Source organism: Bombus impatiens, unplaced genomic scaffold (genome assembly GCF_000188095.3).
Source record: "Bombus impatiens unplaced genomic scaffold, BIMP_2.2 scf_0064, whole genome shotgun sequence".
Taxonomy (NCBI): domain Eukaryota; kingdom Metazoa; phylum Arthropoda; class Insecta; order Hymenoptera; family Apidae; genus Bombus; species Bombus impatiens.
The window spans coordinates 1,902,714-1,929,909 of NT_176483.1; the positions used below are offsets into that span (position 1 = coordinate 1,902,714).

The 27,196-nt window shown below is 35.6% G+C and overlaps 2 protein-coding genes and 2 long non-coding RNA genes across 9 annotated transcripts; 3 read left to right on the forward strand and 1 right to left on the reverse strand.

The window, feature by feature from the left end:
* Positions 1-90: 90 nt before the first annotated feature.
* LOC100748078 (glycoprotein 3-alpha-L-fucosyltransferase A) lies at positions 91-26,268 on the reverse strand. Of its 6 annotated transcripts, none has more exons than XM_024372430.2 (8): positions 26,019-26,267; positions 9,565-9,797; positions 6,924-7,013; positions 4,334-4,525; positions 2,810-3,034; positions 1,955-2,146; positions 1,325-1,560; positions 91-667 (listed from the first exon to the last, which is right to left on the reverse strand). In XM_024372430.2, the coding sequence occupies exons 2-8, from the start codon at positions 9,721-9,723 to the stop codon at positions 316-318; spliced, it is 1,446 nt and encodes a 481-aa protein (XP_024228198.1). In that variant the 5' UTR covers positions 9,724-9,797; positions 26,019-26,267; the 3' UTR covers positions 91-315. The 6 variants fall into 6 exon arrangements, with proteins under 6 accessions (XP_024228198.1, XP_033180695.1, XP_024228196.1 ...); XM_033324804.1 differs by having other exon boundaries at positions 215-667; positions 26,114-26,268; XM_024372428.2 differs by having other exon boundaries at positions 215-667; positions 9,565-9,794; positions 26,019-26,268.
* On the forward strand, positions 10,235-26,108 carry LOC117152570. The gene is made up of 2 exons (XR_004462967.1): positions 10,235-10,622; positions 25,467-26,108. It is a non-coding gene; the product is annotated as an uncharacterized LOC117152570 (long non-coding RNA).
* Positions 20,874-22,225, forward strand: LOC117152569. The gene is made up of 2 exons (XR_004462966.1): positions 20,874-21,573; positions 21,759-22,225. It is a non-coding gene; the product is annotated as an uncharacterized LOC117152569 (long non-coding RNA).
* Positions 22,595-23,236, forward strand: LOC112214077. The gene is made up of 2 exons (XM_024372432.2): positions 22,595-22,872; positions 22,944-23,236. Exons 1-2 carry the CDS (start codon positions 22,759-22,761, stop codon positions 23,130-23,132), a joined length of 303 nt encoding a protein of 100 aa, XP_024228200.1. The 5' UTR covers positions 22,595-22,758; the 3' UTR covers positions 23,133-23,236.
* Positions 26,269-27,196: the final 928 nt, after the last annotated feature.

Here is a 27,196-nt window from a genome sequence, read left to right on the forward strand (position 1 = left end):
GACTAACCAGACGTCGGGTCGCGTCGGCGTCGTTTAACTTCGACTCGAACGTCTCGTTAACATCGGATTCCACAGAATCCATGGGTAGTTTTTCCTTTTTCTTTTTTTTTTTGAGCATCGCAACCGCAATCGCAACCGCAACAAATTCGTTACACGATCAAGGATAAGTGACAGAACGAATCGTTCTCGAACATACTGCTTCTTAGCGATAAAACTTTCCACGTGGCCTTTGTAAATCCAGTCGATTCTCGCGTATAGACGTTCAGACGCACCGCGTCCTTTCACGTATATCAACGGAACTTTGCGAAGAACGTTTCAAGTGTTTTTCAAGTTTCCTGCACGAACCGAATCGTGTTCGCGCCACGAAGTCGTCGTGCATATTCCATCGCCTCTCCACCATTCGTTCACGTCCTTGTAAAATTTTGGCGGCCGGTCGTCGTGCAACATGGCGCAAACACGGCACCAAAAGTACGTGTTGATAAACTCGCCGGTACCTTTCCAACGAAAGTACGAATTGTACAATTCGTCGTCTCGGTCCAAACGATGAAGATACTCGGCAAGCTCTTTCGGTGACTCAAACTCATCCACGTGAATGTACGAGCGGTAAGGAGCGCTGCGAGCGTAATCCGTTGGATGCGCACCCATTACGATCGGCAGAACGTTGTGTCTGAATTAAAAACAGAAATTTATTTCAATAACGTGGCAAAATTGGTCGAAATTTTACAATTACAATTTACAATTTACAATTTACAATTGTATGGCATTTGTTTTATGGAAACGGTGTAGGTTCTTTGACGCAAATAGACCAAAAGGGTTTTCCATTTGATTAAAAGTTCTATACCGATTATTCTAGAAAGTAGTATGTATCGCGATAAATCGCCAACGTCGAAACATCTACGATATAATAACGCGAACAACGTATCAACATGTACCTATCGTATACGTATGTATGTACTTCGTATAAAACATTGCAAGAAAGCATTAGGTTCTGGCAAGAGTAACTTGTTATTCTCGGTTTTATTCCAAAATCTCGGTGAAGATAACACTCGAACATAGTAGGGCAGGAGGGAATCTTGAGGACCTCTACATACATCAAAGTGCGCTAAATAAGGGTGGGTAAGTAAGGTAACAACCGAGCGTGAAGCACACTCTAGCAATTATGGCAACAACCCAACGAAATTTTTTAAGTGGCACTCTAAACCTCGCGTATACCTTTGCGTACGTATGTATTTCGTAAAAGATGGCGTCTTATGTTAAAATTCGTGTATTCGTAATTCGCGTAACTTTGATCGCGAGTACAAGCGTAAATTAAAATGTATCATACCCGAGACCATTGACGAAGAACTTTTCCGTAATATAATCCTTGCAGTTGGAATTCTCGAAAGCTAGATAAAATTTGTAGTCTTCGTCGAGCATATCGAAGCACGCTTGAGATTGCGAACGTGGGCATCGCAAGGAGCCACAGGTTCCATAGATGTCCACTTGGATGTATTTCGAAAGCTCTTTCGCGTAATGCATACGCTGATTTCGTGGATGACAATTAGAAACGAACCATGCTACCTGAAGCAACATTATCGATATACTTTGAATATTAAACTTTTTAGAAATATCTTTCTTCTTATTCGATTTATCGTTCTATTGAATTTCACTCGTGGGATATTCAAAAGGACGAAAACAATGGTTACAGCGATAATCGTAACGTAATGTAACGTTTTACGTCGTATATTTCAACGGTATGCCGTTTTTTAAAATAAGATATTATTATTTCTTGAAACTTTCGTAAGAAACAACTTGACCCGGCGCGCTTAAAATAAAACGATTTCAATGTCAAAAAGATATACGATTTAATCAAAAGTTTGATTATTTTCCATGATCTTTTGAGAAACTGTTTCAAGCATCTAGTAAATATAATCAACGAACGACTGTGAAATAAATAAGATAAGGACGTTGTTACCTTTTTAGTCTTGTTGGCTGCGTAATTAAAAGTCTGCGGTATTTGCGTGACACTAGAGTCGTAATATTGCCATCTTTCATAGGGCGCGACTATGTCGCTGTCACGACGATAAGTTGCCGTCCAATTGATGACAGCGTTCTTCACGCTCTGCGTGTGATAAGGGCACTCTAAAAAATACAGCATCCACACCTGCTGAAAATCGTATTAGTCTCATTCGACGTGTATAATTAAATTCCGTATGACATGGTTTTTTCGTGATTCGCGCAAAACGCATTACCAAATTTAAACGTTTCGCGATCGCGAGCAATAGCGTTTAATCGATTAATCGACCATCGAATACACGTAGGTGAGTAAACCTACAAAGCGTTTTGATTTCTCCTAAAAAGCTGAAGAAACGAATTTCTCAAAATAAGAAATATGACGATACGAACGATAATACGATATGTAACGAAAGAACACGAGACCGTAGATGGAAAGAAGTCTTTTCTTTCTTTTTAATTCATATCGTTTTAAACATAATTAAAGAAAGAGAACTTGAATAGAAACTTATTTTACTCGTTACACATATATCGTAACCAACGCTCTACCTTGGAATCTAAATACTCTATACTATATGTATGTACATATTATGTACGTAATATACATATATTTGCATATTATATGCTTTCCGTGAACTTTTCTGTACCTTTAAATCTCGCATAAAAACATAAAAACCTACGATCTAGTTATTACACGATATAAACGTTGATTACGCTAAATTATAGAAACGACCATCTCTCCGTACGTTACTTTGCTCGTTGTTGTTACTTTACATATCACTTTTAGTAAAGATACGACAAAATTTGAATTTCGTACCTGACTCGCAGATCTTCTTCCCACGTGCGTTATGTAGTCTTTAAATAAGATTAAATCAGCATCTTCGGCGTTATCTCTGACGATGATACAAGTATTTACTGGACATCGATGCTGAAGAAATATGTCGGAACCGACTTTTGCCTCGGGCATACCATGTGGAACCATTATCTTTTTCAATGGACGATCGACACCAGTTTTATTATAATCAGTCGGTACATACATCAACTGCAAATAATTAATTTCAAAAATAGTTAATTACATTACGCATCACAGAACACGAGAGAGAGAGAGAGAGAAAGTATTTTAAATATAACTACGTGTACTGTTCATAAAAGAAAACAGCTAATTAAAGAACAAAATACGTATATACTAGTTGCACGTGGAATGAAATGGTACGAATAGTTTCGATAAACCGTATTGGATAAAATTAGTTGAAACGAGAGAGAAAGATATTTAGGAAACGTATAATAAACGAAAAAGTTATCTCGCACAGGTATTACGTATGCTTTTCCGGACGAGATACGTTAAAAAGACGATGGACAGCAGCGCGATAGAAATACATTAATAAAAATAATAGTAACAGAGAAAAAGAATCGTAATCGTGTAAAATTCATAATTGTGTACAATGCCTTTTTTAGAACGCTGCCCTATATACTCGTATAATAGACTGCACTGTGCCGCAGGCGTAGAAGAAAGGGTGAAAGACAAAGTATGTACCGCTACTACATGGCCATGCGCGATTTGAAAGAGAAGGTGGAACACAATGTTCCTATTTTCGTTTAGTAAAGTACGCTGTAGACTGCTATACGACAAAGTCGTAAATAGGCAATTCGTTTCAAACTGCAAATTACAGTGCAGCTTCTTGTTCCAAGGAAAAAGACGACGCGCTACGATAAATTCTTCTTTCGACTAGCAAATATTTAATATCGAATCCGATTACTCGATTACTTTTATCACCGTTCGAATAATATCGATTATCGAATATCAAATTTGATAAATTATGGTAAACTTATATTTATAACGGCTATTATCGATCAACCGTTGTACCGTGCTAAAAATATATGTACAGGATGTCCCGTAGATCGGCGTAGATGATAGGATTAACCGGGAAAGGAGTAGGCGCTGCAACAAAAACTAAGTTCAAGGCAGAATAAAACGTTTTCGTACCAACGTTTCTGTTCGAGTCAAAATTGATACGTAAACGTGGATCTTTCGTGTCTTACGCGCCTCTCCATTGGTAACGCTCTTTCGAGAAATCTGGGAAAGGTCGCGTAGCCTCCTCGAACGTCCTAGATCAAGATGATTATAAAATTTTCGACGAATAAACGTAAAACATATAAAATACCTATGGTATCGTGTTACGAAAGATTCACGTCTACGGGGTAAAAGTTAAACTTATATCACGCCGATTCTACAAAAGTGAATCGTGGCAACCGCTCTTCCTAAATTACAAATTCCGACCATTAAATTGTCGTCGACGCGGTCAAATACAGATATCGTTGCTGCAAATTGATCGAAGCTTACTTGATTGGTAACACGATCGTCGTAAACGTCTTCGTCGGGCCACAAACGCGCCAATCTGCGGCCAGTACGATGCGATTTTATGGCAGGATAAGGCCTCCTGGTCCCTCCTTTCATATACCAAGGTCTTTTCGATGGATCCATCAATTCTAGACTGTTGCGTGTTAAAATCGTCGTGCCGGTTAGGTTGGATACCTTTTTAACAGAAGAACCACGCAGTTGCACATCTTCCATTACAATTACGTGCCACAATTTCGTCGTTCGCACAATCCATTTATAATTCCTAAACACGGCTACTGTTCGTTAAGCACAGGCATAATAGCATCTAATCTCTCTGCACTAAGGTTAATTTGTAAGATGCTGTTGAATTTGTTTGTCAACGGTAATTGAAATTGTACCTTATACGTAAACAAAATGTTTCGTTTTTAAACGATTTGTTCAGTTTCCTCTCTCACTACATAAAACTATTTCGTTCGAAATATTTGAATATTCGCGTTCCAAGATCATAACGTTATTTCTGCATAAATGATCGTCGTTTTAAATACATTCTATCGCGTAAAACTATTCTCTCGCTATCTCTATCTCGATGAAAAAAGTATAATACGATTAAAAAGATTTATCGCTGGATCGTGTAAATCGATATGATGTTTGCGATGATATCGAAGATTCATGTTTTCTCAACACTCTGGCGTCGCCTAAAAATTATGGTGTTACGACTGCTTCGCTATATTTAATCAGATTGCGTTGGATATAACGCGTTAAAAAGCGGTAAAATATTTTCGAAATTAACGAAATTTGTTACATTCTATGGCACAATTGTTTTTGCAAGTGCACGTGAGATAGAGCTTCGCTTTTATTCGATTAAATCGAAAAATCGAAGATTCCTAATTTCTCGAGGTAAACCGATTCTTAGCGTTATCAGAAAAGATAAGTTACAGAATGCAAAAATTGAATATGTGTAGTACGTACTGGAAAAATTCATCATCTACTGGACTTTTCTTCAGGAACTACAAGTATTTGTTACGATAGGATGATAGACGCGATAATTCTCAACACTCTGCTATAGATACATAAATTGAACATCGCTTAAGAAAATCCATCACTCTTTAAGAAAATAAATAAATATTTAACGTAATACATACATATACATGTACGTTTTAGTAAAATTTTCATTTTTATTTGTACTTGATACGGTCACTATGAACTTCGGCGCGAACGAATAAAGGTAAATTAAAAAAACTTGCGATTTATTTATATACTTACGAAATCATCGAAATTGTAGAAATTTACATGGTTTGCGTCTCACCGATCTACATTAAAACAAATCACCGACGACATAAAAATGATATTTGTTCGATGGATAAATTGGATAAAACTTCATGTGAAATACCAAATATTAAATCCCATTAAAAGATTGTATTTATCAGTTATTTTCGGTATATTCGTACCTAAGTATTTTACATAATATTACTGCTTATAAATGATGTTTGATACATTTATGAATACGTAAATTACTCATGTTAACGTATATTTGTCATACTTTTATACCAACGATAAGCGTAAAAGCAACTTTCCGTGTAATCACGCGTATTATATTATTTGTAACTATTATGAAGTACAACGATTGTAGCTGTACCTACTCCTAAGTGTTAGCGATTGTGCGTTTTACATAGCTCTGAAAGTTGCACCTGCATGCTAATTCTATCGGATCACGCGTTAATCGTCAATAGTAAAAACTAATCTAATTGCTCGTATGCGGTATTATGCTATATATGTGTATGTATGTATGTATGTATGTATATATGTATGTATGTACATATGTACGTACGTACGTGTATCGCAAGTCACACGGAACGAAGCAGTCTACATGAAGCTAACGTAACTAGTTGGGTATTAGCTGCAAGTATCTTAGAAACCACAGAGACAACCATAATAAATCATTTAAACGTTTATCTTAGTAGCGTTCGAAATATGTTTATTAAATTGAGAAATACAATGATACAATCGGGGTAATTAAGCTTACCTATGAAAGCAATAAAGAGTGAGATAATACGTACCTCCGATTTTATAACTTGCAATAAGAAATAAAAATAACGAAGCTTCAAATTTATTCCGATTTTGCTATGTTTATTTTTTTGCTTCGCAAGACGGTCGATTAATTTTCAAGACGGTCTTTTCATTTTGGAAAACATGGAAATCGTACGTGGCTCGATCTCTTATACACAGATTAGACACGACTTGTCGTATTGCTTTATCAAAACTAAAAAAATAGCGTTCGGTATTTGATACTTCTCAAGCGTTTCACTTTCGAGAATTCTTGTACACGAGATTTAACTACGATTTCCTATACGATAATAATAATAATAGGAATATCTATGTAATCATTTCCCTTGAAACGTCTCCGGTTGTTTAACATTAGTTAATACTTCAAAATTATGTTTACTTAATTACCGTATAAAAAGTTGTTCGATTATTCATGACGATGTTCAATTGGTACGTTTCGATACACATCGATAGGAAGGTTGTCTCGGTTATGTTTCACGCATACACCGTGTTACAGTCATCTATCGACAATGCAATTTAACAACTATACCTCGGACAGAAGCTTTTTCTCCATTTTTTCTCGAGTCTGCGAAACATGCATTGTCGGTTTCTTCAATTTTGCAGGCCAATTTTGCTTGATCTGCGATCGAAATCCGATATTTAAACATTTTTAACGCTTTCAACATTTCAGCGTGTAATAATTTTTCCTCCTTTATTCGTTAATACTATCGTCTTTAAGAACTTCCATGTGTCTACAGCAACAAAATATTTATTTAACTACTATACATATGTCGGAGAAGGAAAGACAGCGGGATTTCCCGTCCAGAATGTTGGGGCAAACTCCAATACACTGGTCCAGACTTTTACTATAGCCGCCCTTAATTAATAAAAATAAGAAATAGTCTTAATGTTCCAATCTGACTTTATGACGATGGGTTTGGGCTCGAAGTGACATGGCACGGACGGACGTAGCCACGGTCACGGGAGGGACATGTACCTGACAGAGGTATGAAATGATTATATGGCTCTCCTTAAAACAAAGATTAACCCGAGAAGCGGGGACAGGAGTATATAAGGGCAGCCTCTTTTGGATTGACGGAGTTAGAGGGAGAGTTGGAGTTAGTCAGTTAGTTAGTGAGTCGTTGGACGAATTGCCGATTGAGTCATCGGGAAGTTACCCGAATCGAGTAGCACGTTGATACGAGTCCTCCCGTGGACCGTGGATTCGTTATCGAACCTGACTTCGTTGTCACCATCATCTCGACCATCCTATTACCATTCCTCATAGCCTCTTGTAGCGTCCGCATTCGTACTGATAAATATTGGCTACATTCGCGACCGTAAAGTAAGACGGCGAAGGTTCACCGAACGCCCCAAACTGCCAACCTGCCTCCGACATCAGAAGTGGGATCAGTGCCGGTTATAACACTGCAAGAGCTTAAGACCGATTTCCGCCGGTCATAACTCTGCAAGAGCTTACGACCGATTCCGCCGCATGATGCGCAGCTGTCAATTCGATTATGGAGAAAAATCCTCAGAAAGCAGTGCCCTGAATATAATTTCAATAACGAGCGTCGAATCGATTTCCACATTGTGGAAGCATCAACTGGTGGATCAAGTCATCCGGATGAGTCGTTTCCATTTTACCCCGATTTTTGGGAGCCAAGCGTTCACTGATTACAGAATCCGTAGTCTTGAGATTTTCTGGCAAAAGAACGATCGATATAGTCGTAATGCGAGGAATGAGAAATATTGGTACATCTCAACTCTTGCCCGTCGCGGGCGTTAGTGGTTTTGCATTAGAAATAAAATCGTCGTGTCCTCACTGATAGTTATTTTAAAATATGATATCGCGATTGATCGTGAAATTACAAGTCAAGGTTTTGACGTAGTATTACACAAAATAGCCTCGCTATATGTAAGACAAATAATTAATGCCTGTAATAAAGTCGCCGAAGACGAGATCGATGTTAATGAAGTGACAATGGCGTGCGGGGTAGCGATAAAAGTCGATTAATCTTTCTTTTCGAAAATTCGAAGATTCACTCGATGCGGGTTTCCTACGTACTCGCGTAAATACAGGCCAGTTAGAATTACAATTGAGCGATCCTAACATCGCCGTACAAAGAAGTCCTAATAGACTTCGCGAGGAAGAGCGCAAAAGAATACGTGAGAGAATAAGCGAATTTATTAGAGCCAACTATCATAAGGCCTAGTAACTCGCCGTTCGCGAGCCCTATGTCACTCGCGAAGACGAAAGATGGTTCAGATAGATGATTGGTAGATTTTCGAGAACTAAATGAAAATACGGTCCCGGATCGGCATCCTCCCTTACCCCTTATTGCGGATCAAGTCGCGAAATTACAAAAGCAAGATATTTTATTAGTCTGGACTAGTGTATTGGGGTTTGTCCCAACATTCCGGACGGGAAATCCCGCTGTCTTTCCTTCTCCGACACATATATATATATATATTTAACAGACTGAATCTTTTAGAGTTTGTATTTTTTTTGTAAAAATTAAAACTTGTATATGTATTACTCGTTAATTGATACAGATACGCAAAATAATTTAAATTCAGTAAATAATAAAATAGCTGGTTTTTTGATTTACCGCTAGCTTGAACTTCTACATACGCGGTATGTATTACCGATAAAATCAATCTAACAAGCGACATCTCATTGTTATTAATTTTCAATTTCACGCAAAGTTATAATTAGAGTAAAATGTAAATCAAAAACCGCAACACACGTGATACTCGAACCGTTTTATTCAAAGCACCTGCAGCGCCGTTGTTTATATAAAAAAGAATCATCGATAATTAAATCGTGTCTTTGAAAAAATTTACCTCGAGGAACATAAAACTGAAATATCTGTCGCCTCTTCTGGATAGTTGGCACGGTTCGATTTAGAGGAAATATTGAAAATCGATATTTCGTATGTACGTACAGGCAGTGAGAAATTTTATCTCTATTTAATTAATAGAATTCTAGCGACTTTTCGTAAATCTGATAGCATAATATAGTATTACACGTATAAGTAGACATTGGTCACAGCGTATACCAACACCCGCGTTGAGTAAAAATTTGCCTATAGCGTAAAATAGAGATTATGGATACGCGAACGAATATTTTTCCGAATTAAATCTTAAACGTTAAGACGCACGATATTTAGGAAGCTTAATTTTATTACCTTGGTATCGGAAACTCGAACCGGTTGAGATTGTCCAGGATGAGGTCGCATACGATGCCATATTTCGTCCTGTAGTAGATTCAGGATAACTAGCAGCAAACCGGAGAAGAATAGCACGTAGAAAAAGTATCCCTTCAGGGAAGGACGCGGCAGACTCATGCCGCACGTTTCCTCTTTGTCAAAAATTATCTATCCATACGCTGTGTCTTGCCCGAACGGTGTCCATTCAGCTACTGAAAAGGAAAATGAAAAATGTAGAACATAAAGTATAAAGCTTAATTCTGACGAAATGGCGATACGTCCAATACGTTCGTACGTATTAATAACGTAATAATAAAGGAGCTGTTACAGATATACGCTACCACTGAAAAGTATCCGGAAAACCTATTTACTGTTTTGCATTATACACATATTTTGATTACAAAGATTATGGATAATATAATTATATACTAATTAAATACTAAATATATTAGATACGGATAATGAATAATAGCTACGTACACGTATATTGTCATTATATACTAATATATACTAATGGCATTATAGTCACTTTTAGATTGAATTTAAAATTGTCATTTTTGTATAGATTATACGATTCTTTACAAACTCAGTTGTAGAGTTTAATTCGTTTCTGTGAAAATGTGACATTGGCCCTTCTTACACCGAACCACAGATTTACATCGATATTATCAAAGATGAGTTTACAATTTTTAAAGATTTTATTGCGGAAAACGCAACTTTGTAACTTTGGTGTCGCAATGGTATAGAAATGAAATTAAGTTGAAAGAATATATCGATATATCGTGGAACTCGATGATATTAAACGGTGAATTATTTTACACGGCGACACAGAGAGAGTCGAATCGATTTTCGAAAGCCAATATATATTACTAACGCTTATATATGCATACTTTGTTACATGACGAGCTCTTTATCTTTGGATTTTTTCATTTTTTGACCGTAAGTTGGTTAAGGTGGCTGTTGTAAACTGACGGAAAGAATACCGATATTAATGCAACCAATTATGCTTAAAGTAGTAAATATTTGTACATAGATACGTACATACATATATGATTATTTGCGATACGTTACGCCTATATAAAAATATTTAGTCGCAAAGATATACGTCGTTTCTCTTTTTTCTTCTCCTTTATACTTGCGTGTTTAGTATGTGCATTTAGCATTGCCTGATCGTTACGTTTGTGTACTAAACGTGGATTACTCGGACAGAAAAGCTGTGATTTTATTCGTGGCACCGGGTGAGTACAAAGATCAACGCGGATTAACTTTCGGTAATAGCAACCTATTGGCGGGTAAAATGTCAAGCGTTTTAAGGATTCGGAAAGGTTAGGAAGAGAATGATGGTAGATAGGTCAAGATAGACCGTTGTTAGGTACTGTCGGAAGACACGTAAATCGGAATAACGGAGAGTTTACGGGGCATGGATGAAATGGGTTACAAGATGAGATAGAGATGTATTCAATGTTTGAGAAAACTATATTACATTCGTGCTTTCGTTTCTGTTTCTTACGATCTTTCTGATAAACATGTAACAACGTTCGAGAAGAAGTAAAATATACCGAATATAAACGGAACGATTAGTTTGAATTTCGATAGAGCCTCTCGAAGACTTTGATGTAATCGATAACGACGATAAGATTACGATTATATCGATTTATGATTTGCAGTTTTGTATTGAAATGGAAATACCACGTATCGAATATCGTTGATTTTATGATTCGCATTATAGGTATAAACTTTTGAAATCGTCTCACATCGTACCCTGTAATATTTGTAACACTCGATCAAGACGGTGAAACATTATTTTTCCGGTTAAACAGAATTTAATTTTACTCTAGAAATACATTGCTGACTGAGTAGATCGAAAAAAGACGTAGCCGATAAGTTTTTTTTCTCTATTTCACTCACGCTTCTTGTTCGGACTGGCGTGAGACAAACGACGGATATTAAATATGCATAGCAGTCGAAATTCTATGGGAAAACGTGAAACGTGAATGATCTTCGTCCGATTCATTGATCTACGACAGCTGGTAGTCCGTCTATAGCGTAATTGTAAAAGTAAATAGATCTTGATAATAATAGATATCGATCAAATATTGATCTAGTAATAGATATTGAAAGATAAATATCGAACGACACTTCCGTAGGTACGTATATAATATACGAATTTTCTTCGTTCTCTCGATGGCTAAGATCACAGTTCGCAAACACCGCCTCTGCTTTAACACTCCGTATATAGAAATCAGAATTCTATGTATAACGGCGAAACACGCGTTACGCGTAAAGTGTTCGATCGCGACTATTGCCATTGTTAGCATGTTAATTTAATTCGACAAAACACTCTCGTTAAGTAGCCGCGAGAGTATTTGCAAGATCGCGAAACAGTAGCGAGAAAATAAAAAGAAGTCCAACGCGATCGCTGCACTTTTTCTTACCAATATCGTCCACTGAACTATGAAAGAGTATTAGGTATGCAGAATTATAGATTAGATCGATAGTAATGTAAAATATTCTCGCGATAACCAAGTATGCGTTAGCTACTGCCGAATACGATTACCACTGAATACGGCTACTACGTACCACGTATATATACGTATGTACGTTGTCATCCGAAAAATATCGCCTAAAACAGAACGTAAAAGAGTATAAACAGTACTTTTCGCATTATTTCTTATCTGATCTACGGTTGATCACATACATGCAAGGTGGTGTATCCAATATTATCATTTGGAGTTACATCGATAATGTTATCTCTAGCGGAAAATGTTGGGCGGTTCCAAAAGTATTTTTCCCGTTATTCGTTATTTTATGCAGATGATCGAATTTGCTTTTTCAATGGAATAGTATATTTTTTAATACGTTACTCGATTCAGTTCGTCATTTCTTAAGAAAATTATGTATAGAAAAAATTAAACGATCCACAAAATTAACACGAAGCAAAAGACAATACTTTAAGAAGAAGTAAGAGACACGCGACTACACTCGAGCGTAACGCGAAACGCATATGTATATTCGTTGCGAGAGCAATCGATACATTTGACTCGTTAATACAATGTGCTTAACAACTTCGCGACAACATCAAGCACCGTTCGAAGTAACATGATTTTCATTTCACACGTTGCTTCGTAATTAACTTAGAACCTCCAGTACAAACAATTTCATGTAAATCTCCGACCCAAACGAAAGTTCAGTGACATTGAAAGACACGCAGTACATGTATATCTTACAAAATTATCTACTTATCTGTACGGCTTAAAATCTTAAAATCAATGTTTTACAGCTATCGCTGCAAACGCGCGAAGATGAAAATATTCATCTGCGTTAAAGAGGTTATTCTCCTTAAGATAATTAAACGTATTAGTATTTCGATCCACGTGCAGATAACAAAACTGGATCGATTCATTAATTATCCAAACACTTTTTTTTTACCAAGAATGGCCTTTTAAATACGCTTAATGGTTAAATAACCGTTAAGTTAAATTATTTATCGATCAAGTAAGTCGTCAAGTAACGATACACATTCAGTTTGGTCTCGTCTCGTGGCTGTCAAAACACAGCTACGATACACAGCTTACAATTAGGATAACTCGATGCTACAGAAAGACGAAAGCCGATCGAGAGGTCGGGTAAGTAAAAGAAGATGAGTTAAATTTCGGTCGATTAATCTCGATCTTTGATACCAGTCTTGTGCCGAAAAACAGCGAAGACACTTCGCAAATCATGTTGTTCCTTTGCGACAAAACCAAATAGTCGAGAAGCAATTAGCACTCGACACTGACACGAGACGTGTCGTTATGTATATTTATATTATGATTTCTCCTCGATTAAAAAAGATGCTTAATAAGTTTACCATGAACGCGTAATTTATTTTTCAGTAGTAGTAGTAGTATCATTTTTTAAAACTGAAGAAATTTGATAATATAGAATTAAATTTATACGACAGGTGCTAAAAGTTATAAATGTAATTAAATGGGCTCAAAGGAATGACCTAAATGATGCAAAAAGTGCGGTAGACAACCTTTGGATTGTACGGTAAGTCTTGCGATTACACTCTTCCGCTTAATTTACAGCCTTAGAGAGCAAATAGAGTGGAAGAAGGTAATAACGAGAGAAGAACGAAAATTCGATTTTATTCAAACAGTGGAGAGCATCGAGACCAACCATCTCATAACTCTGTTAACGTTTCGACATGGCGTACAAAAATTTATTACGATCTTTTAATTTTTTCTCGATATAACGCGGATAGTAAATTTAAAGAATTATATTAACTTAAATCTATTATTTTCCATTCAATACCGCATAAAGTATTAAAGTTATTTAAAGCAAATTCATCGTAGAAAATCATGTTCAATTTGCGTAGAGCACAGGTATATCGATGGAAGATCGCAGCGTCGAGGAGAAGTTCCAGATCGTTGTGATTTCCAAAGAGTTCAACGATTCACGATTGTTACGCCAGTTCCTCGCTAGACTATCCTCGTGTCCATTAGCGTAAGGAAGAGCAAAGTTATCGTTTGTACATAAACGTATCGATTCCTGTGTTTGCAAATAATAGCTTGTCGAGTAAAGATTTCACACGAACCAGTGAGAAGAATAACACACGAACAGGGTCTACGCCCTCGCAAGGTTCACCGTATGAAAGGATGGATTATGTCGCGTATGCGTTTAAATTTTAGACGATATAATAAAAATAGAGATTCGATACACAAGCGGTATAACGATCTAACCGTGAAATAATTTCTTTCGACATTTCTGTAGATCGAGATCAATGCGTAGAGATATTATTATAATTTATAACTTATATTGTATTACATCGTTTATTTCGAAAACATTATGCGTAATATAATCATCTTACTGGCGCATTTCTACCTTCTTCGCTTTTGCTCTTAGTTGCCTTTTCACAGCGTTTTCCTTCGTTTCGAGTTCTTTGCAGCAATCTCGGAGTAAAGGATCGCAGAAGTGGTCGTAACGTAAAAGAAAACTGTCAGCTTTCTGAAAAACATACTTGGGTAGCATGCTATGTACATTTCAAGAATTATCTCAGTGCGTTACTACGACGCGTTTTATGGCCACTTCTATGTGCAATTCCAGCCGAACAATCACGCGCAATTCGTATGTGCGTATTTATAATATATATAGAATTTTGTAGGCATCGAAATGCATAAAATAACGCGATGCTGCGTTTAAGTATTAAGCGACAAATCACGAAATTAACTTAATAGCGAAATAGTTACAATAGTTATTTACGTATATATGTATTGCTATGTATATATAGCTGGAAATATTTACCTTCGTAACAATCGTCTACGCTAAGTATGTTATTTAAGGAAGTGAACCGGTTTCAGAAGACTAGCTCAACATTTAGGACATAGCAAACGTCCGAGCTTAAACACTAAGCACACAGTCGGTTCTAGCACGTACTGAATAATCGCCGAGTAAACGATGCGACATTTGTAGGCTACATAATGAAAAATGCGTACACAAGGTGTTTCATATTAATCGCCAGCTTAAATAATCGACAACTTACCAGGTTAACCAAAGTTGCATAAATTACAGGAGAAATTTAGACGAACCGATTAATTAAGAAAATAAGGTGAGATCAAGGAATATAATTATTTGAAATATTTAATATTTGCTGGTTTTTACATATGTATTTACTTTCTTTGCGACATTTAAATTATATTATACAATTGCCAAATATGTAAAACATATGCAATTGGGAACATATACTGTATCAATTTACATAAATACCCAAAATTTGCTTACACAGTCATGTAGTCATTTGTATTTCACTTTCTAAGATTTATTAGCGCTGTTTGAAATTGAAAATTAAATACAAAATGTATTATAGTAATACAATACATGCCAATACTTGCCCTGAATAGTTGGAAAATTTAACTTCGAATTCTACGATTCTAAAATTATATATTTCGATCATTTTGTCACAGTGGTAACGGCTGATTCTTATATTTTCGGCCGACAGTTCAACGTTCCTCCAAAGTTAACAGAAATAAAAAGAGTTACAATTTCGTTATATTAGGTTCAAAGGTATACTGGAACACGCGCCATCGTTTTGTCACGGATTGTATGCGGCGAATGCGATCGATACGTCACGTACACCTGTCGATGTCACATTTAATTTGTATCTATCTCTACAAATCTGAGATACAACTATCGATTTTTTCATCCCTTTATCTGCAGCTTATCTGTTATTAATCTCCTTTTCATCGAATCTGCAATCGAGAAAACGTACAATCTAGCTCTAACTTGAATGAAAATGTCCAACTGCCTCAGACATTTTCTATTAATTGAGCATCTAATATACTATATATAATTTAAAAACGAGCAATTCTAAGGACTTTAATTTCATACAATATAGATACGGATGAGAACATGTTTACCCGAGTTACACTATGTAATTTTAAATCGCTATAACATTTATGACTGAATACTATTCAACGAGAATGACATCGAAAACACATTTTCTACCATAGGCCACTTGTATATCATCGATGGCCATTAGTAACACGCCACGATTATCAGTATGTTATCGCTAGTAATTGCAAGACTAACAAAACGAACCTAAAGGAGATGTGTAATATTTACTTACGGTTCTTTTCTTTTACATACATATGTAGAATGCATTCAAATATTGATTTAAATATCTTTGTCCGAATTACTTAGATATTTTTTCTTAAATCATCGCATAATTTATAAGCTTTACGGAACAACAACAACAACAACAACAACATTTCTAACAATTCAGTTCCATCGCTTCAAATGATTTTCAACGTGTGCATATACATACATATGTATATGTATATGTATAAAATTTTGATGTAAATAAATATAATGCATTAATACGTCTAATAAATTAGGTTACGTAAAAGTAGCATGCGAAATTTAATATCACAGAATACTATAAATTTATACATATTCCTTTTGATGCATGATTTCCGTTTAACGACTATATTACAAACATAAAAGCAAATAGTTTCTTTGCGATATAAAAGATCAAAAATTTGATATTATTTGTCACCGATATGCTGTACTTTTGATTTTAAATGATATTCAAACAATTTTATTTCAACGAAGTATGAATATGCATGTAAGTGACTTCAAAGTGATCAAATATGTACGCTTTTTGTTTTGAATGTTTGAATTACGGAATTTCAGATATCCTTTAAAAAATGACATGTCATTGCGAAGGTTAAAGAAAATCATCTTCTTCGAATAAATTGATCATTATTGAAAGTAATATCAAGTTGCTTACTGTAATCGCAAGATGAATCTCTTTTGCTCTGTCAGGATCCTTTGTTGCTCGAAATTTCACTTTTACGCTTGATTCTATTTACAAGATCGTACGTTTACTTCTTTTTATGGAAACGCGAAATGAACAATTCATGTTCACTAATGAACTATAGAGAAGTTGTCGAAAGATAGGCAAACCGTTTTGGTAAATTCGTACGATGGAACTGAATTATTTCTGTGATTTAAGATAACGATAGTCTTTACTTTCAAACACTTTACAAAAACATGATAGATATTTCTTATATATTAGACAAATATGATTCGATTAACACGAACATGATTCATAGGCTTTTGATATCTGAATGTGCCAAAATAAGGCGTGTTGAACGGCATTTATTAAATTATACATTTATCAAATATATGAAATTAATGTCATGCCCATAAAGTATTCTCCGGTTCTACGATTTCATTGTGTTTAGTCACTAATGCTTATCGAACAAAATCGCTCTAAATGATTTAATAATAAATCAGTCAAATATACATGTGTTGCTATCGATGTACGTATAAGTAGACGACTATGTAACCAATATTCGGTAATTCGTCGAAGCTGCTAGAAATATGTATAATATACCTATATCTACGCCATGTAAAATGTATAGGTATATGTACTTACTTGCGCGTCTCTGGGTAAATTTTCGTACTTCTATTGCGTAATATTTTTGTTTCCAAGAAATACGTTTGACATAAATACGCAATAAAAATGATTATACGTATGTTATCGTGCGAAGAAACACGACCAAGTTTCACTGATACTAGTAAGGATCGACCACGAAAACTGGACTGGACACGCTACTACCTTATCGTCAAAGCTTCCAATCATATTCTAATCAACTGTCCTAACAATAAATACGGTATAAAAAGATTATAACGTGACTTACCTGCTATAAAAATGCTACAAAAAGGAAGCTTACAAAAAAATGTTAACTCTTGCGAAAGATATTGATTTTACTACCTATTGTATCGTAGACACGTGTTTATTCCGCTGACTATTTTCACTGTGGCTACTAATAACCTTGAAAGTTGCGTATCACCTTAAACTTGTAATTTAAAAAAAAAAGAAAAGGTTTCAGTTCAAATACACGTTACAGCGTTTTCATTTCGTACAGATTTTTTTGCAAGCTTAATCGTATTTCTTGAATTTAAGTGTTATTGGCAACTACTCTTTCTTTCGCGCTTCTTTTGCAACGAGCAATTACGTGTTTGTATATTTTTACTTAACTCGTTATTATTTTGACGAAAGCTTTGCCTCTAACGACATAGCCCAGTTATCGCGAAAAATATCGATTATATTCTTAATGACCCTTTCGCAATTGGAGCAGGCGTCCAATTACGTACCACATTCAATGACTCGACATCATGGGCCTCGCATGCATATTATCATTCGCGTTACATGATAAATTAGCGCGATAAATATACGGAAATATAGTTGTATTGTGCTCTACAATCTCATTCGCAATTTAGCTAACGGTACTGACAGATAGACTTCTCAATGTACAAATGTTTTATCGAATACGTAATTTTTGTTATTTTAAAAGTTGTTGTTCGATCGTTTATTGCGACAAGAGCCACCTAACGAATGCGTACGTTTCATAAAATATAGATTACAGTTCGATTCGTAATTTGTAATACCAATAATTAATCGATGCTTTAATCGAGATGATCGAAGCTATTACGTTATAGTATAGGGGTATAAATCGCATAACAATTATAATAACAACAGAGCGCGCAGAAAACAAAAGTTTACTTTACAAACCATAGGCGTATGTACATACTTCAGTTATGCGAAGTGTGAATAAAGAATAGACCAAACGTAGGTACTATGTAAGTTTTATAAACGTTCGGATAACCTAAATAACGCGACACCTGAATATTTTCCAACTACCGTGTTCCCGGATGTAGGTACAAAGAGTTTTAACAGCGATACGTGTAACAGGAAACTAATAGATTTCACCTGCTTTGCATCGCTACGCGTCTGTGTTTCTGCGAGTTTTATTTTAACGTGGGCCCGCATATTTAATCTCGACTGTCAGTTCGCCAAAAGTATCAACATACGAGTATGTGTGCTTATTTAACTTATTGTTACATAACCATGTTAGATATCAATATGTATACAGGATGGGATAGATAAAGCGTTGCCAACTGTTCTCTCCGAAGCCATTGCAGATATGAACATGAAATTTTCGGATTAACGCTTTAGGCTGTAAAGTTTCTTAAGTGTATGTGTACCGTATACGGTATACTTTCCGAGTTTGAAGATATCCACTTGAAATGACAATCATTTCTTCCTTTTGAAGGTAACGATATCTTTGTTAACGTAAACACAAAGTTTAATCCTTGTCAGATACATATAGAAAACTCCGTAAAATTCATTGAGCGAGAAAGCAAACGCGACAACTCACTAAAGACTGGATATTACAGAGTCAAATACTAAAAGCAATAATAAAGACAAAGGATATTTTCACATATTTTCAAACTTCATTTAATTCTAATATTAATTAAATCTTTGTAATATATGCCTATATACGTATGCCGTATCCGAAAAATAATGAATTATGCCATTAGATACGAACGAATACCTTCGACGAAGCAGCGAAACATGCTTAATTTGCAAAGTAAAAGTACATAGGGAAAATGCAAAGTATAATTACGTCATTTTATGAAAATTGCAATTTATAAACCGCATTTTTTTTTAGTAAAAATCACAATTTAAATAATCAAATACTATTCGCGACTCTGTAAAAAATATGATCAAACCTATATATATCGTTAATCGTGAGAACACGTGCGGTCGACTATAACTCCTAATGTTCGAATCGCTTCGCACAGAATGTGTCAACACAGTACATAAATACATATACGTATGTGACCTCTCCAAAACCATTCACTCTTTATCCGAACGATTCTTTTTAACAATGCATAGCAATCTGCGTTTATAGATTAAAGTTGGTCACTCTGTATACGTAATATCTACCGTAGGACAATAAACAATCAGTAAGAAAACTCGAGCACCTTACTAGAACCCATTCGGCCGATATATATAATACGTGCATATATGAAAGGACAACAGGCACAAAACAGATGAAACTTTTTACTTACGTTTGTCGATCCATTGATACATTTGACATAATTTTCACACCAGCGTATTTTGAGTGCAGCTGCTTATTTCTAGTATACAATTGACGTTCTAGAAACCAGAATCTATTCCGAGTCTACCCTACAACGGGAGAGTGAAACCGCCATGCCAAATTACATAGTGAAAATAGATTACTATTGAAATATTCGGTTCTAATGTTCGATTCCGACGAATTTCATCTAGTAACCGAATTCGCCTAGTAACGAGTTACGTGCACACGTATTATCATTGACTTGTCAATTGCTTGTTACAGAGGTCCGTATTGTTTTTAAACTTTATTTACTTTCACTGCATAATAATGAAAACAATCGCACGTTAGAAACCGGAACTCTGGTTTCTGATCTTTCGCGATTCGTTATTCCCTCAATATTATTACAAGTAGATTTCCATAAGATTTAATACCAGAAGCAAAAATTAGATTTTTGAAAGATATTTTTAGTCTCTAGTAAGTTTCTGTTAAGTCTGTAGTTTATTGTAAGTTATCTGACTTGTGATCTGTAACGGTTGCTATTTACGTATTGCATTAAATACACTCTGTGACAGAACTGTAAGACGTTTAAGACTTTGGCGGATATTATTACATAAATAATAGTAGGATCGCTAGGATGGCATCGAACTACTTCGGTACGTTATATTTCAATCTAAATAGCAACTATTTACAATTGCAAATTCTTCAATGAAAATCAGTAGAACGATACTATGTACAGGGTGTGGAAAAAAGTAAGTGTAAGAATTATTAAAACTTTAACATTTTTTTCCTCCGTAGACGGTCATTTGCGATCCATGGTTCCTTCGAAACCTTCGTTCCTCGTGATGAATACTATACGATACGGTAAAAAAGAAATTTGATCTTGCGAATCTTCGTCGATTCGAAGGTGTAGGATCGCTCTTAATGCTTACCTTTTTTACACTCGGTACATATAAGACAGGAAATACGATAAATGTTGACTTTAAGGGTGGCAGATCTTGACCTTGACGCATGTTGTCAAGGACACTCTCTTGAGCAACCCCGAGAAGGTTTTAGCCGTTGCTGGTTATTCCTTATAAAGTTAATAAGAGAAAATTGCCGTCACCGTCACAGCGAACGAACTCTGCCTACAACTGTGCGTTCGTGGCGTACGCGTGTAGTACCGGTTGCCGATCGGCCGGCGTTGCGCGTAGAATCTTAATTGCAAAGCGCCGAGGCATAATGGTAACGATAATTTTTTGCCATTTGCGAATATCTCGACAACTAAGATAGTCCGGTGTGCGTAGCTATAGGAAAAACTTGTCGAAAACGTCGATTTCCACGAAATATTTAAAGATCATGGAAATCGGTAATGCTATTCGCTTTCTAAATATCTAATTACCCTTGCTCTTATCAACGATATGATTTTTTCAATCCGTATCGATCTCTCTTACTTCTACCGCTATAGATCCACCATCGTATATACACGTATATATCTGTTACTAAACGTTCTAACATAGCGGCTAGGATGACATTACAAATCGTCGATGAACAATAGCCGCGATCCACGCAACATACATACTCGAGTACTTGTATTTAGGTAATTACGTTACGAAAAGATAGAACTTCGCGAGACCAATTTTGTAACTGACAAGGCGTTGCCACGATTTGTATGGCATAAATTTATTTCTCTGACATATTCAGGTTAAAAATCATACGCATTTGCTAAATTATATAATATTATGTATTTATTTCGCAAACATTTTTCTTGTTTCATTACACCAGGCTGAACCAAGGGAACCTTCAACGTATATCGTCAATATTTAAAGTTGTCGACTAAAAAGATCAATATATACGTACATTGTCAACACGATATTGTCAATATTTATTGTCAAGCCACATTTTTATCGGCAACTTTAAGATATTGGCAATATTGTGGATCGTCCGAGGACTCTCTAATACGTTTAATTACTTACAAATTTAAAATACTATCGGGATTCTAATTAAAAATACATACGAAGTGAAGCGATATCAGAGACATTACATCCTTCTTTCGATTTATTTTACTCGGTACTTTTATACGCGGTGAGAAAACATATTTTTCTATAATCTTCGTCGCATTTACCGTGTTATCAAGAACGATGAGATTTCACTAAGAAAGGAGAAGTTACGAAAATCTACTACAAACATTAATCACTTTTGAACTGAAATTTACTTTGATTCATTTTGTGATTTTGAAAAAAAAACAAAAAAGCTAAGTTATATCGTGACAATCATAGTTTTCGTACATCGAAGAATATTTGAAATGTTTGTATTTTGATCGCGATACATAATGAGAGAAAGTGAAATGGCAAATTCATAGAAATATGAGATACCTGATTGGTAGCAATATGAGACAATCTCACGTTACTACCACATTTAAAAATTGATCGCTAAATAATAAAATGAAGTTTGATCGTTTCTTCGAATCTTACGAACGAAACTGAGTAAAGAAAACAAAGGTTTAAAATTATTCCGAGCAAGAAAAAGGATACAAGCTATTAAAACTGTGAAATTAAAAAAATGTATGTACTCTAAAGCGGCAAAAGTATTTAACGTGCCACGGTCAACGCGTCGCATCTGAGAACGTAGCTTGCACAAAATCAGCGTAAAAAGCAATTTTAGAAAATGGCGTATCTTGAAGACGAAGTCAAAATTCTTTGGAACGTCCACTAAACATATCCAACTAACCATCTATCAACTAGCGAACGTTAGAAATAGTATCGAGCATCCTTTTCGGAATAGCATGGCAGGAAAAGGCTGGATAGACCGTTTTTTAACCCGTTATCGAGACGAGATCGTTTTACTGACACCAACAGACGCTTCAGCTGCCAGAACACTCGGCTTCGACAGAGAAAATGTAAATGCTTTTTTTTATATATTCTTGATCAAGAGCGTGACAAATATCGTTATACTCCCGATCGAATTCAGAATGCAGGCGAGATGGGGCTTTTACCGCTGTACAGTCAAAAGTATCAAAAGTTGTTGGTCTTGAGGGGAAAAAAGTCAAATGGCCAACTTAACGGCAGCAGAACGTGGTGCATCGATAACAGTTACGCGCTGTATGAAAGCGGCAGAAAACTTTGCGCCACTTATGATCATTTTTCCGAGGAAAAATGAGAATAAATTACTTACGAAGGTGACACTGTGCGAATCGTTCGGCACATATCATCCGTCTGGCTGGATTCGAACACCACCCTTCACACAACGGATCCAACGCTTCGTTAATTTTATCAGACCTTCGGAAGAATCTTCTATCTCGTTAATATCGAATGGACGTTACAGCGATACGCGTAACGTAGACGTAATGGTAAGCAATAATATATTTTAGGATAACGTGATATTTCTCATTATTTCCATATAACGCTGTAACTAACGTAATATATGATTTTGAGCATTTAGTTTCGATCGAAATGCATCGGCGCTTCAAAGTACATCATTGCTTCAAATAACGTTCTTTGTCGCTGTTTAATATCATGTTTAATCGTTAATTTGCGATTATTAGTTATAAACGAATAATTCGTTATTTATGTTTAATAACCGTAATCGTATGTTGGATCAATTAGATTAAAATAGAGAGGCAACGATATACGTACGTACATAGGTAGATACTGCAGTTGAAAAATGTGTATATCAAAGTTGCGTTACCAAAGAACTAAAAACGTTCTACTAACGCTAAACGCAAAATGAGATTATCGTCTTTCTCTTTTTTCTGCTCGTTTTTCTAGTGTACATAGATAGCCTATCGATATAATCGACTACTTTCTTTCGTTATTGACAGAACTACAAATAGCTACAAATAACTGTGTATAGCTACTCGTATAAATATCATTCGTAAATGTTTAAGGATATACTTCTTTTCGCGAGAGAGATACGGTAAGGTTTAAGTAAAATAATATAAATTATATTCACACGATACATACACAGTCCATACACACGATAAACGTATATACGCATATGTATATGTATACTCATAATGCTAAAAATAGATAGAATTTTTACATAATAATATGCTTAATGGAACGAAACAATCGACCTTAGTCGAATCGAGCTTTCTTCACGAATATGATACTAAATCCGGCTGTAATGCGGTACTGATGCTATCGGTTCTTATTATCGAAATATAGCTAAAGAGGTAGTATAGAACACCGTACCAGCATGAATCAACCTTCACGCCCACTTCCCAATTCACCCCTCTCATATGTATGTACATACGTATAATGCTTGCCATGGTAACCTCAACATTTCGTACTGAAATCATCCGACGAGTAAAAGCACAGATATAAAACTGGTATTTTACACATCGTACATATCGTATAATCGTTCAAAGTTGAACATTCGGAAATTACGATACACGTTGGAGACTACGCGATATAATTTTCTCGAAGAAAATAGGAAAACTTTATAACATCGTGTACGTAACTCCTTTTACATATCATAAGCGAATATAATCTTTACATATGCACTCAACTTATTATAAAGTTGCAACGATCAGACCAAAATCGTACAAACTAATTTACTTTTCAAACTTCTTTGCTGTAATTCGTACTATAATTTTCAACAGTATCTATTTTTTTCAAAACCACGAATTCGGAAAACATTAGACTTATTTACATATGTACATGTACGTACTTATGTATGTATTAAGTTTTTCCCGCGTAATACTATACAGTGTTTCAATAAGTGCAAAATATTCGCCACAAAATTGCTACTTCCATCATAGTGGTTACAACTATACCTGTTATAGCTTTTTGTAACAGTTAATCAGCCAAGCTTGTCCTCGATGATGATAAATCTTTCGATATTTAAAATTTCCTTGTCTTAAACAACTTCCCTTAAACTGTTGAAGTCTTACACTCAAAATCTTCGATCATGAACAATTTAAGTAAACTAACTTATCTCTATCGCGACTATACGCTGTTTGTATTTAAGTATATAAATATAAATATACATATAATTTATGTATTGTTGTATTTTCTTGAAATTTTCTTGAAATCTTCTCGATGTAAAAGTGTTATAATATACATGTATATACAGATATCTGTAGACTTATGTCTCAATACGATAAACTTTTTCGTTTAAATTTTTAATTAACGATTCGATTCGTTATTTTTATAGTAACAGACCTTTCAACGTTTGTAGCATGTTGTTACAAATTAGAATAACCGATACGTTTGTAAAGCGCAAATACAAAACAAAAGTTTAAACAATCGAACAAGATGTTTGAATGTATATGTATACTTGACATTAACACCGTATATTATTGTATTGCAACACTAATTACAAAGCATCAGGTACATCGTACATATATATTAATATGTATTGTATTATTTCGTTAAAATGTATCGTATTAAAATTAATAGAAAAGCAATCCGGTACGGTAGTTACCTACTTCGAAATCCATACCAATGTTATCGATATAGAAAAATTGAATTATTTGAAATTAAGCGACAGGTTCGGATAGATATCGGATAGTAGCTTTTAACTTCAAAGTTTACACGTGAAAGATAACGATAACGTTAATTGCAATATTTTGAGAAAAGCATCCTATTGTACACAGATATATTTACTACTAGATGATCTTTGTATAACTGAGGAACTAATTAAAGAAGTTCATTGAGAAAAACGGCGGATACGGAGGTAAGTGTAAGAAGTACCGCACCCGAAAATCTGACATCGATAGGAATTTTACAACGAATCGTAAAAATGCTTGATAGTTAGTTTAGAAGTTGGCGGTATATAAGATCTTCATAGAGAAAACGATAAAACATCAAACAGATTTTGACAGGTAGATACCGTTGCGAGTTATTTTCCAAAATGAACAGCTGGTAACTCGCGCTTACGGAAAAGGTGATTATTATAACCGTGAGAACGTATAGCGATAAGATATACGAACCGATTGCTAAATATCGTGCGAACATTAACAGTTTCGCCGCTTCATGGCACCATGCGATACCGAGAGTGTAACGAATAGACAGGGAACGAACGTAAGGAAAAAAGACTTACCGTTCGAAAGATGCATCGGAGGACGGGACCACGTGTTTAACCGTGAAATACAAGTAGCAGTGCACCACGAAGATGCACCTCGATGATGCACTCACCCTTAGTCACATGTCCAAATGCTTCACGTCGGGCACCACCTATGCGCGAGATTATTCATTCCCGATCGGGCAATTCACGGTGTAGACGGTTGGCCTAGCCCGTCGCTTCTGTCCTCTTGCTGTATCCTCCTCCTACCTACTCCTACTCCTACTCCTACTTTGCCTCTTTTTCCTGCTCTTTCTCCTCCTCGTCCTCCTATTCCACCACCTCTGGGTGTGCGCAGTTCCTTTTCGCTTCCGTAGACGTTGCGCGTTCAACACGCGCCATCCCCTTTACTCCATCCTCGCAACCCCCGAGCTTTGTGTCGGTATTACACGTACCAAGTTATGTAGCAAGGGGAAAATCTATAAGAGCCGCGACTGCGCCCTCGCTATGCTGCTCCACACAATTTCCCCGCTTAAGCCTCCTTCAGCATCGCGAACTTAATCGCACAGCTACTAGCATCCTGCTGCTCGAAATGATCGAAACGATGATCGAACTGACGATCGAAATCAATCCGCCGTACTAACCAGACATTCGACTAATATTTGGAAAACGGATAAACTAGATATATGTACTTACATACATAAGTACTCTGACCGAATGATCCTTTATGCGTTGCCTCTGTTAAAAACTAAAAGATTTTCAGAATAATCGTACAACAACGAAGGAAAAATAAAATAACGCAACGAAAAGAAATCGTCGACTGTAAAAAGCACGCGAAAGTTTACACGTTGTAGCCCACAAAAAAATACCGCGATAATCTACTGTTAAGGAGTTTTGCGCGTATTGTCAATTGTCATTTACAAAATAGTTATATATGCATTTATGTATCTCGATATTTATTTTTAAGCACTGCACAATTACAATGTAAACGAAATTGAAGATTTAATAGTTGTCTCCCACAAGTTTCCAGTTCAATTTAAAGCAGAAAAATTCGAATTTAAAGCAAAACCGCGATTTTCTTTTTTAGATTATATGTCAAATTACAAATATTACATATGTAATATTAGTATTAAAATTACTATACGAAACTTCGAAATTAAAATAAAATTTGGTCCACTTAATCCGTAGAAGATAAGATATTTTATATTCCGCATTCT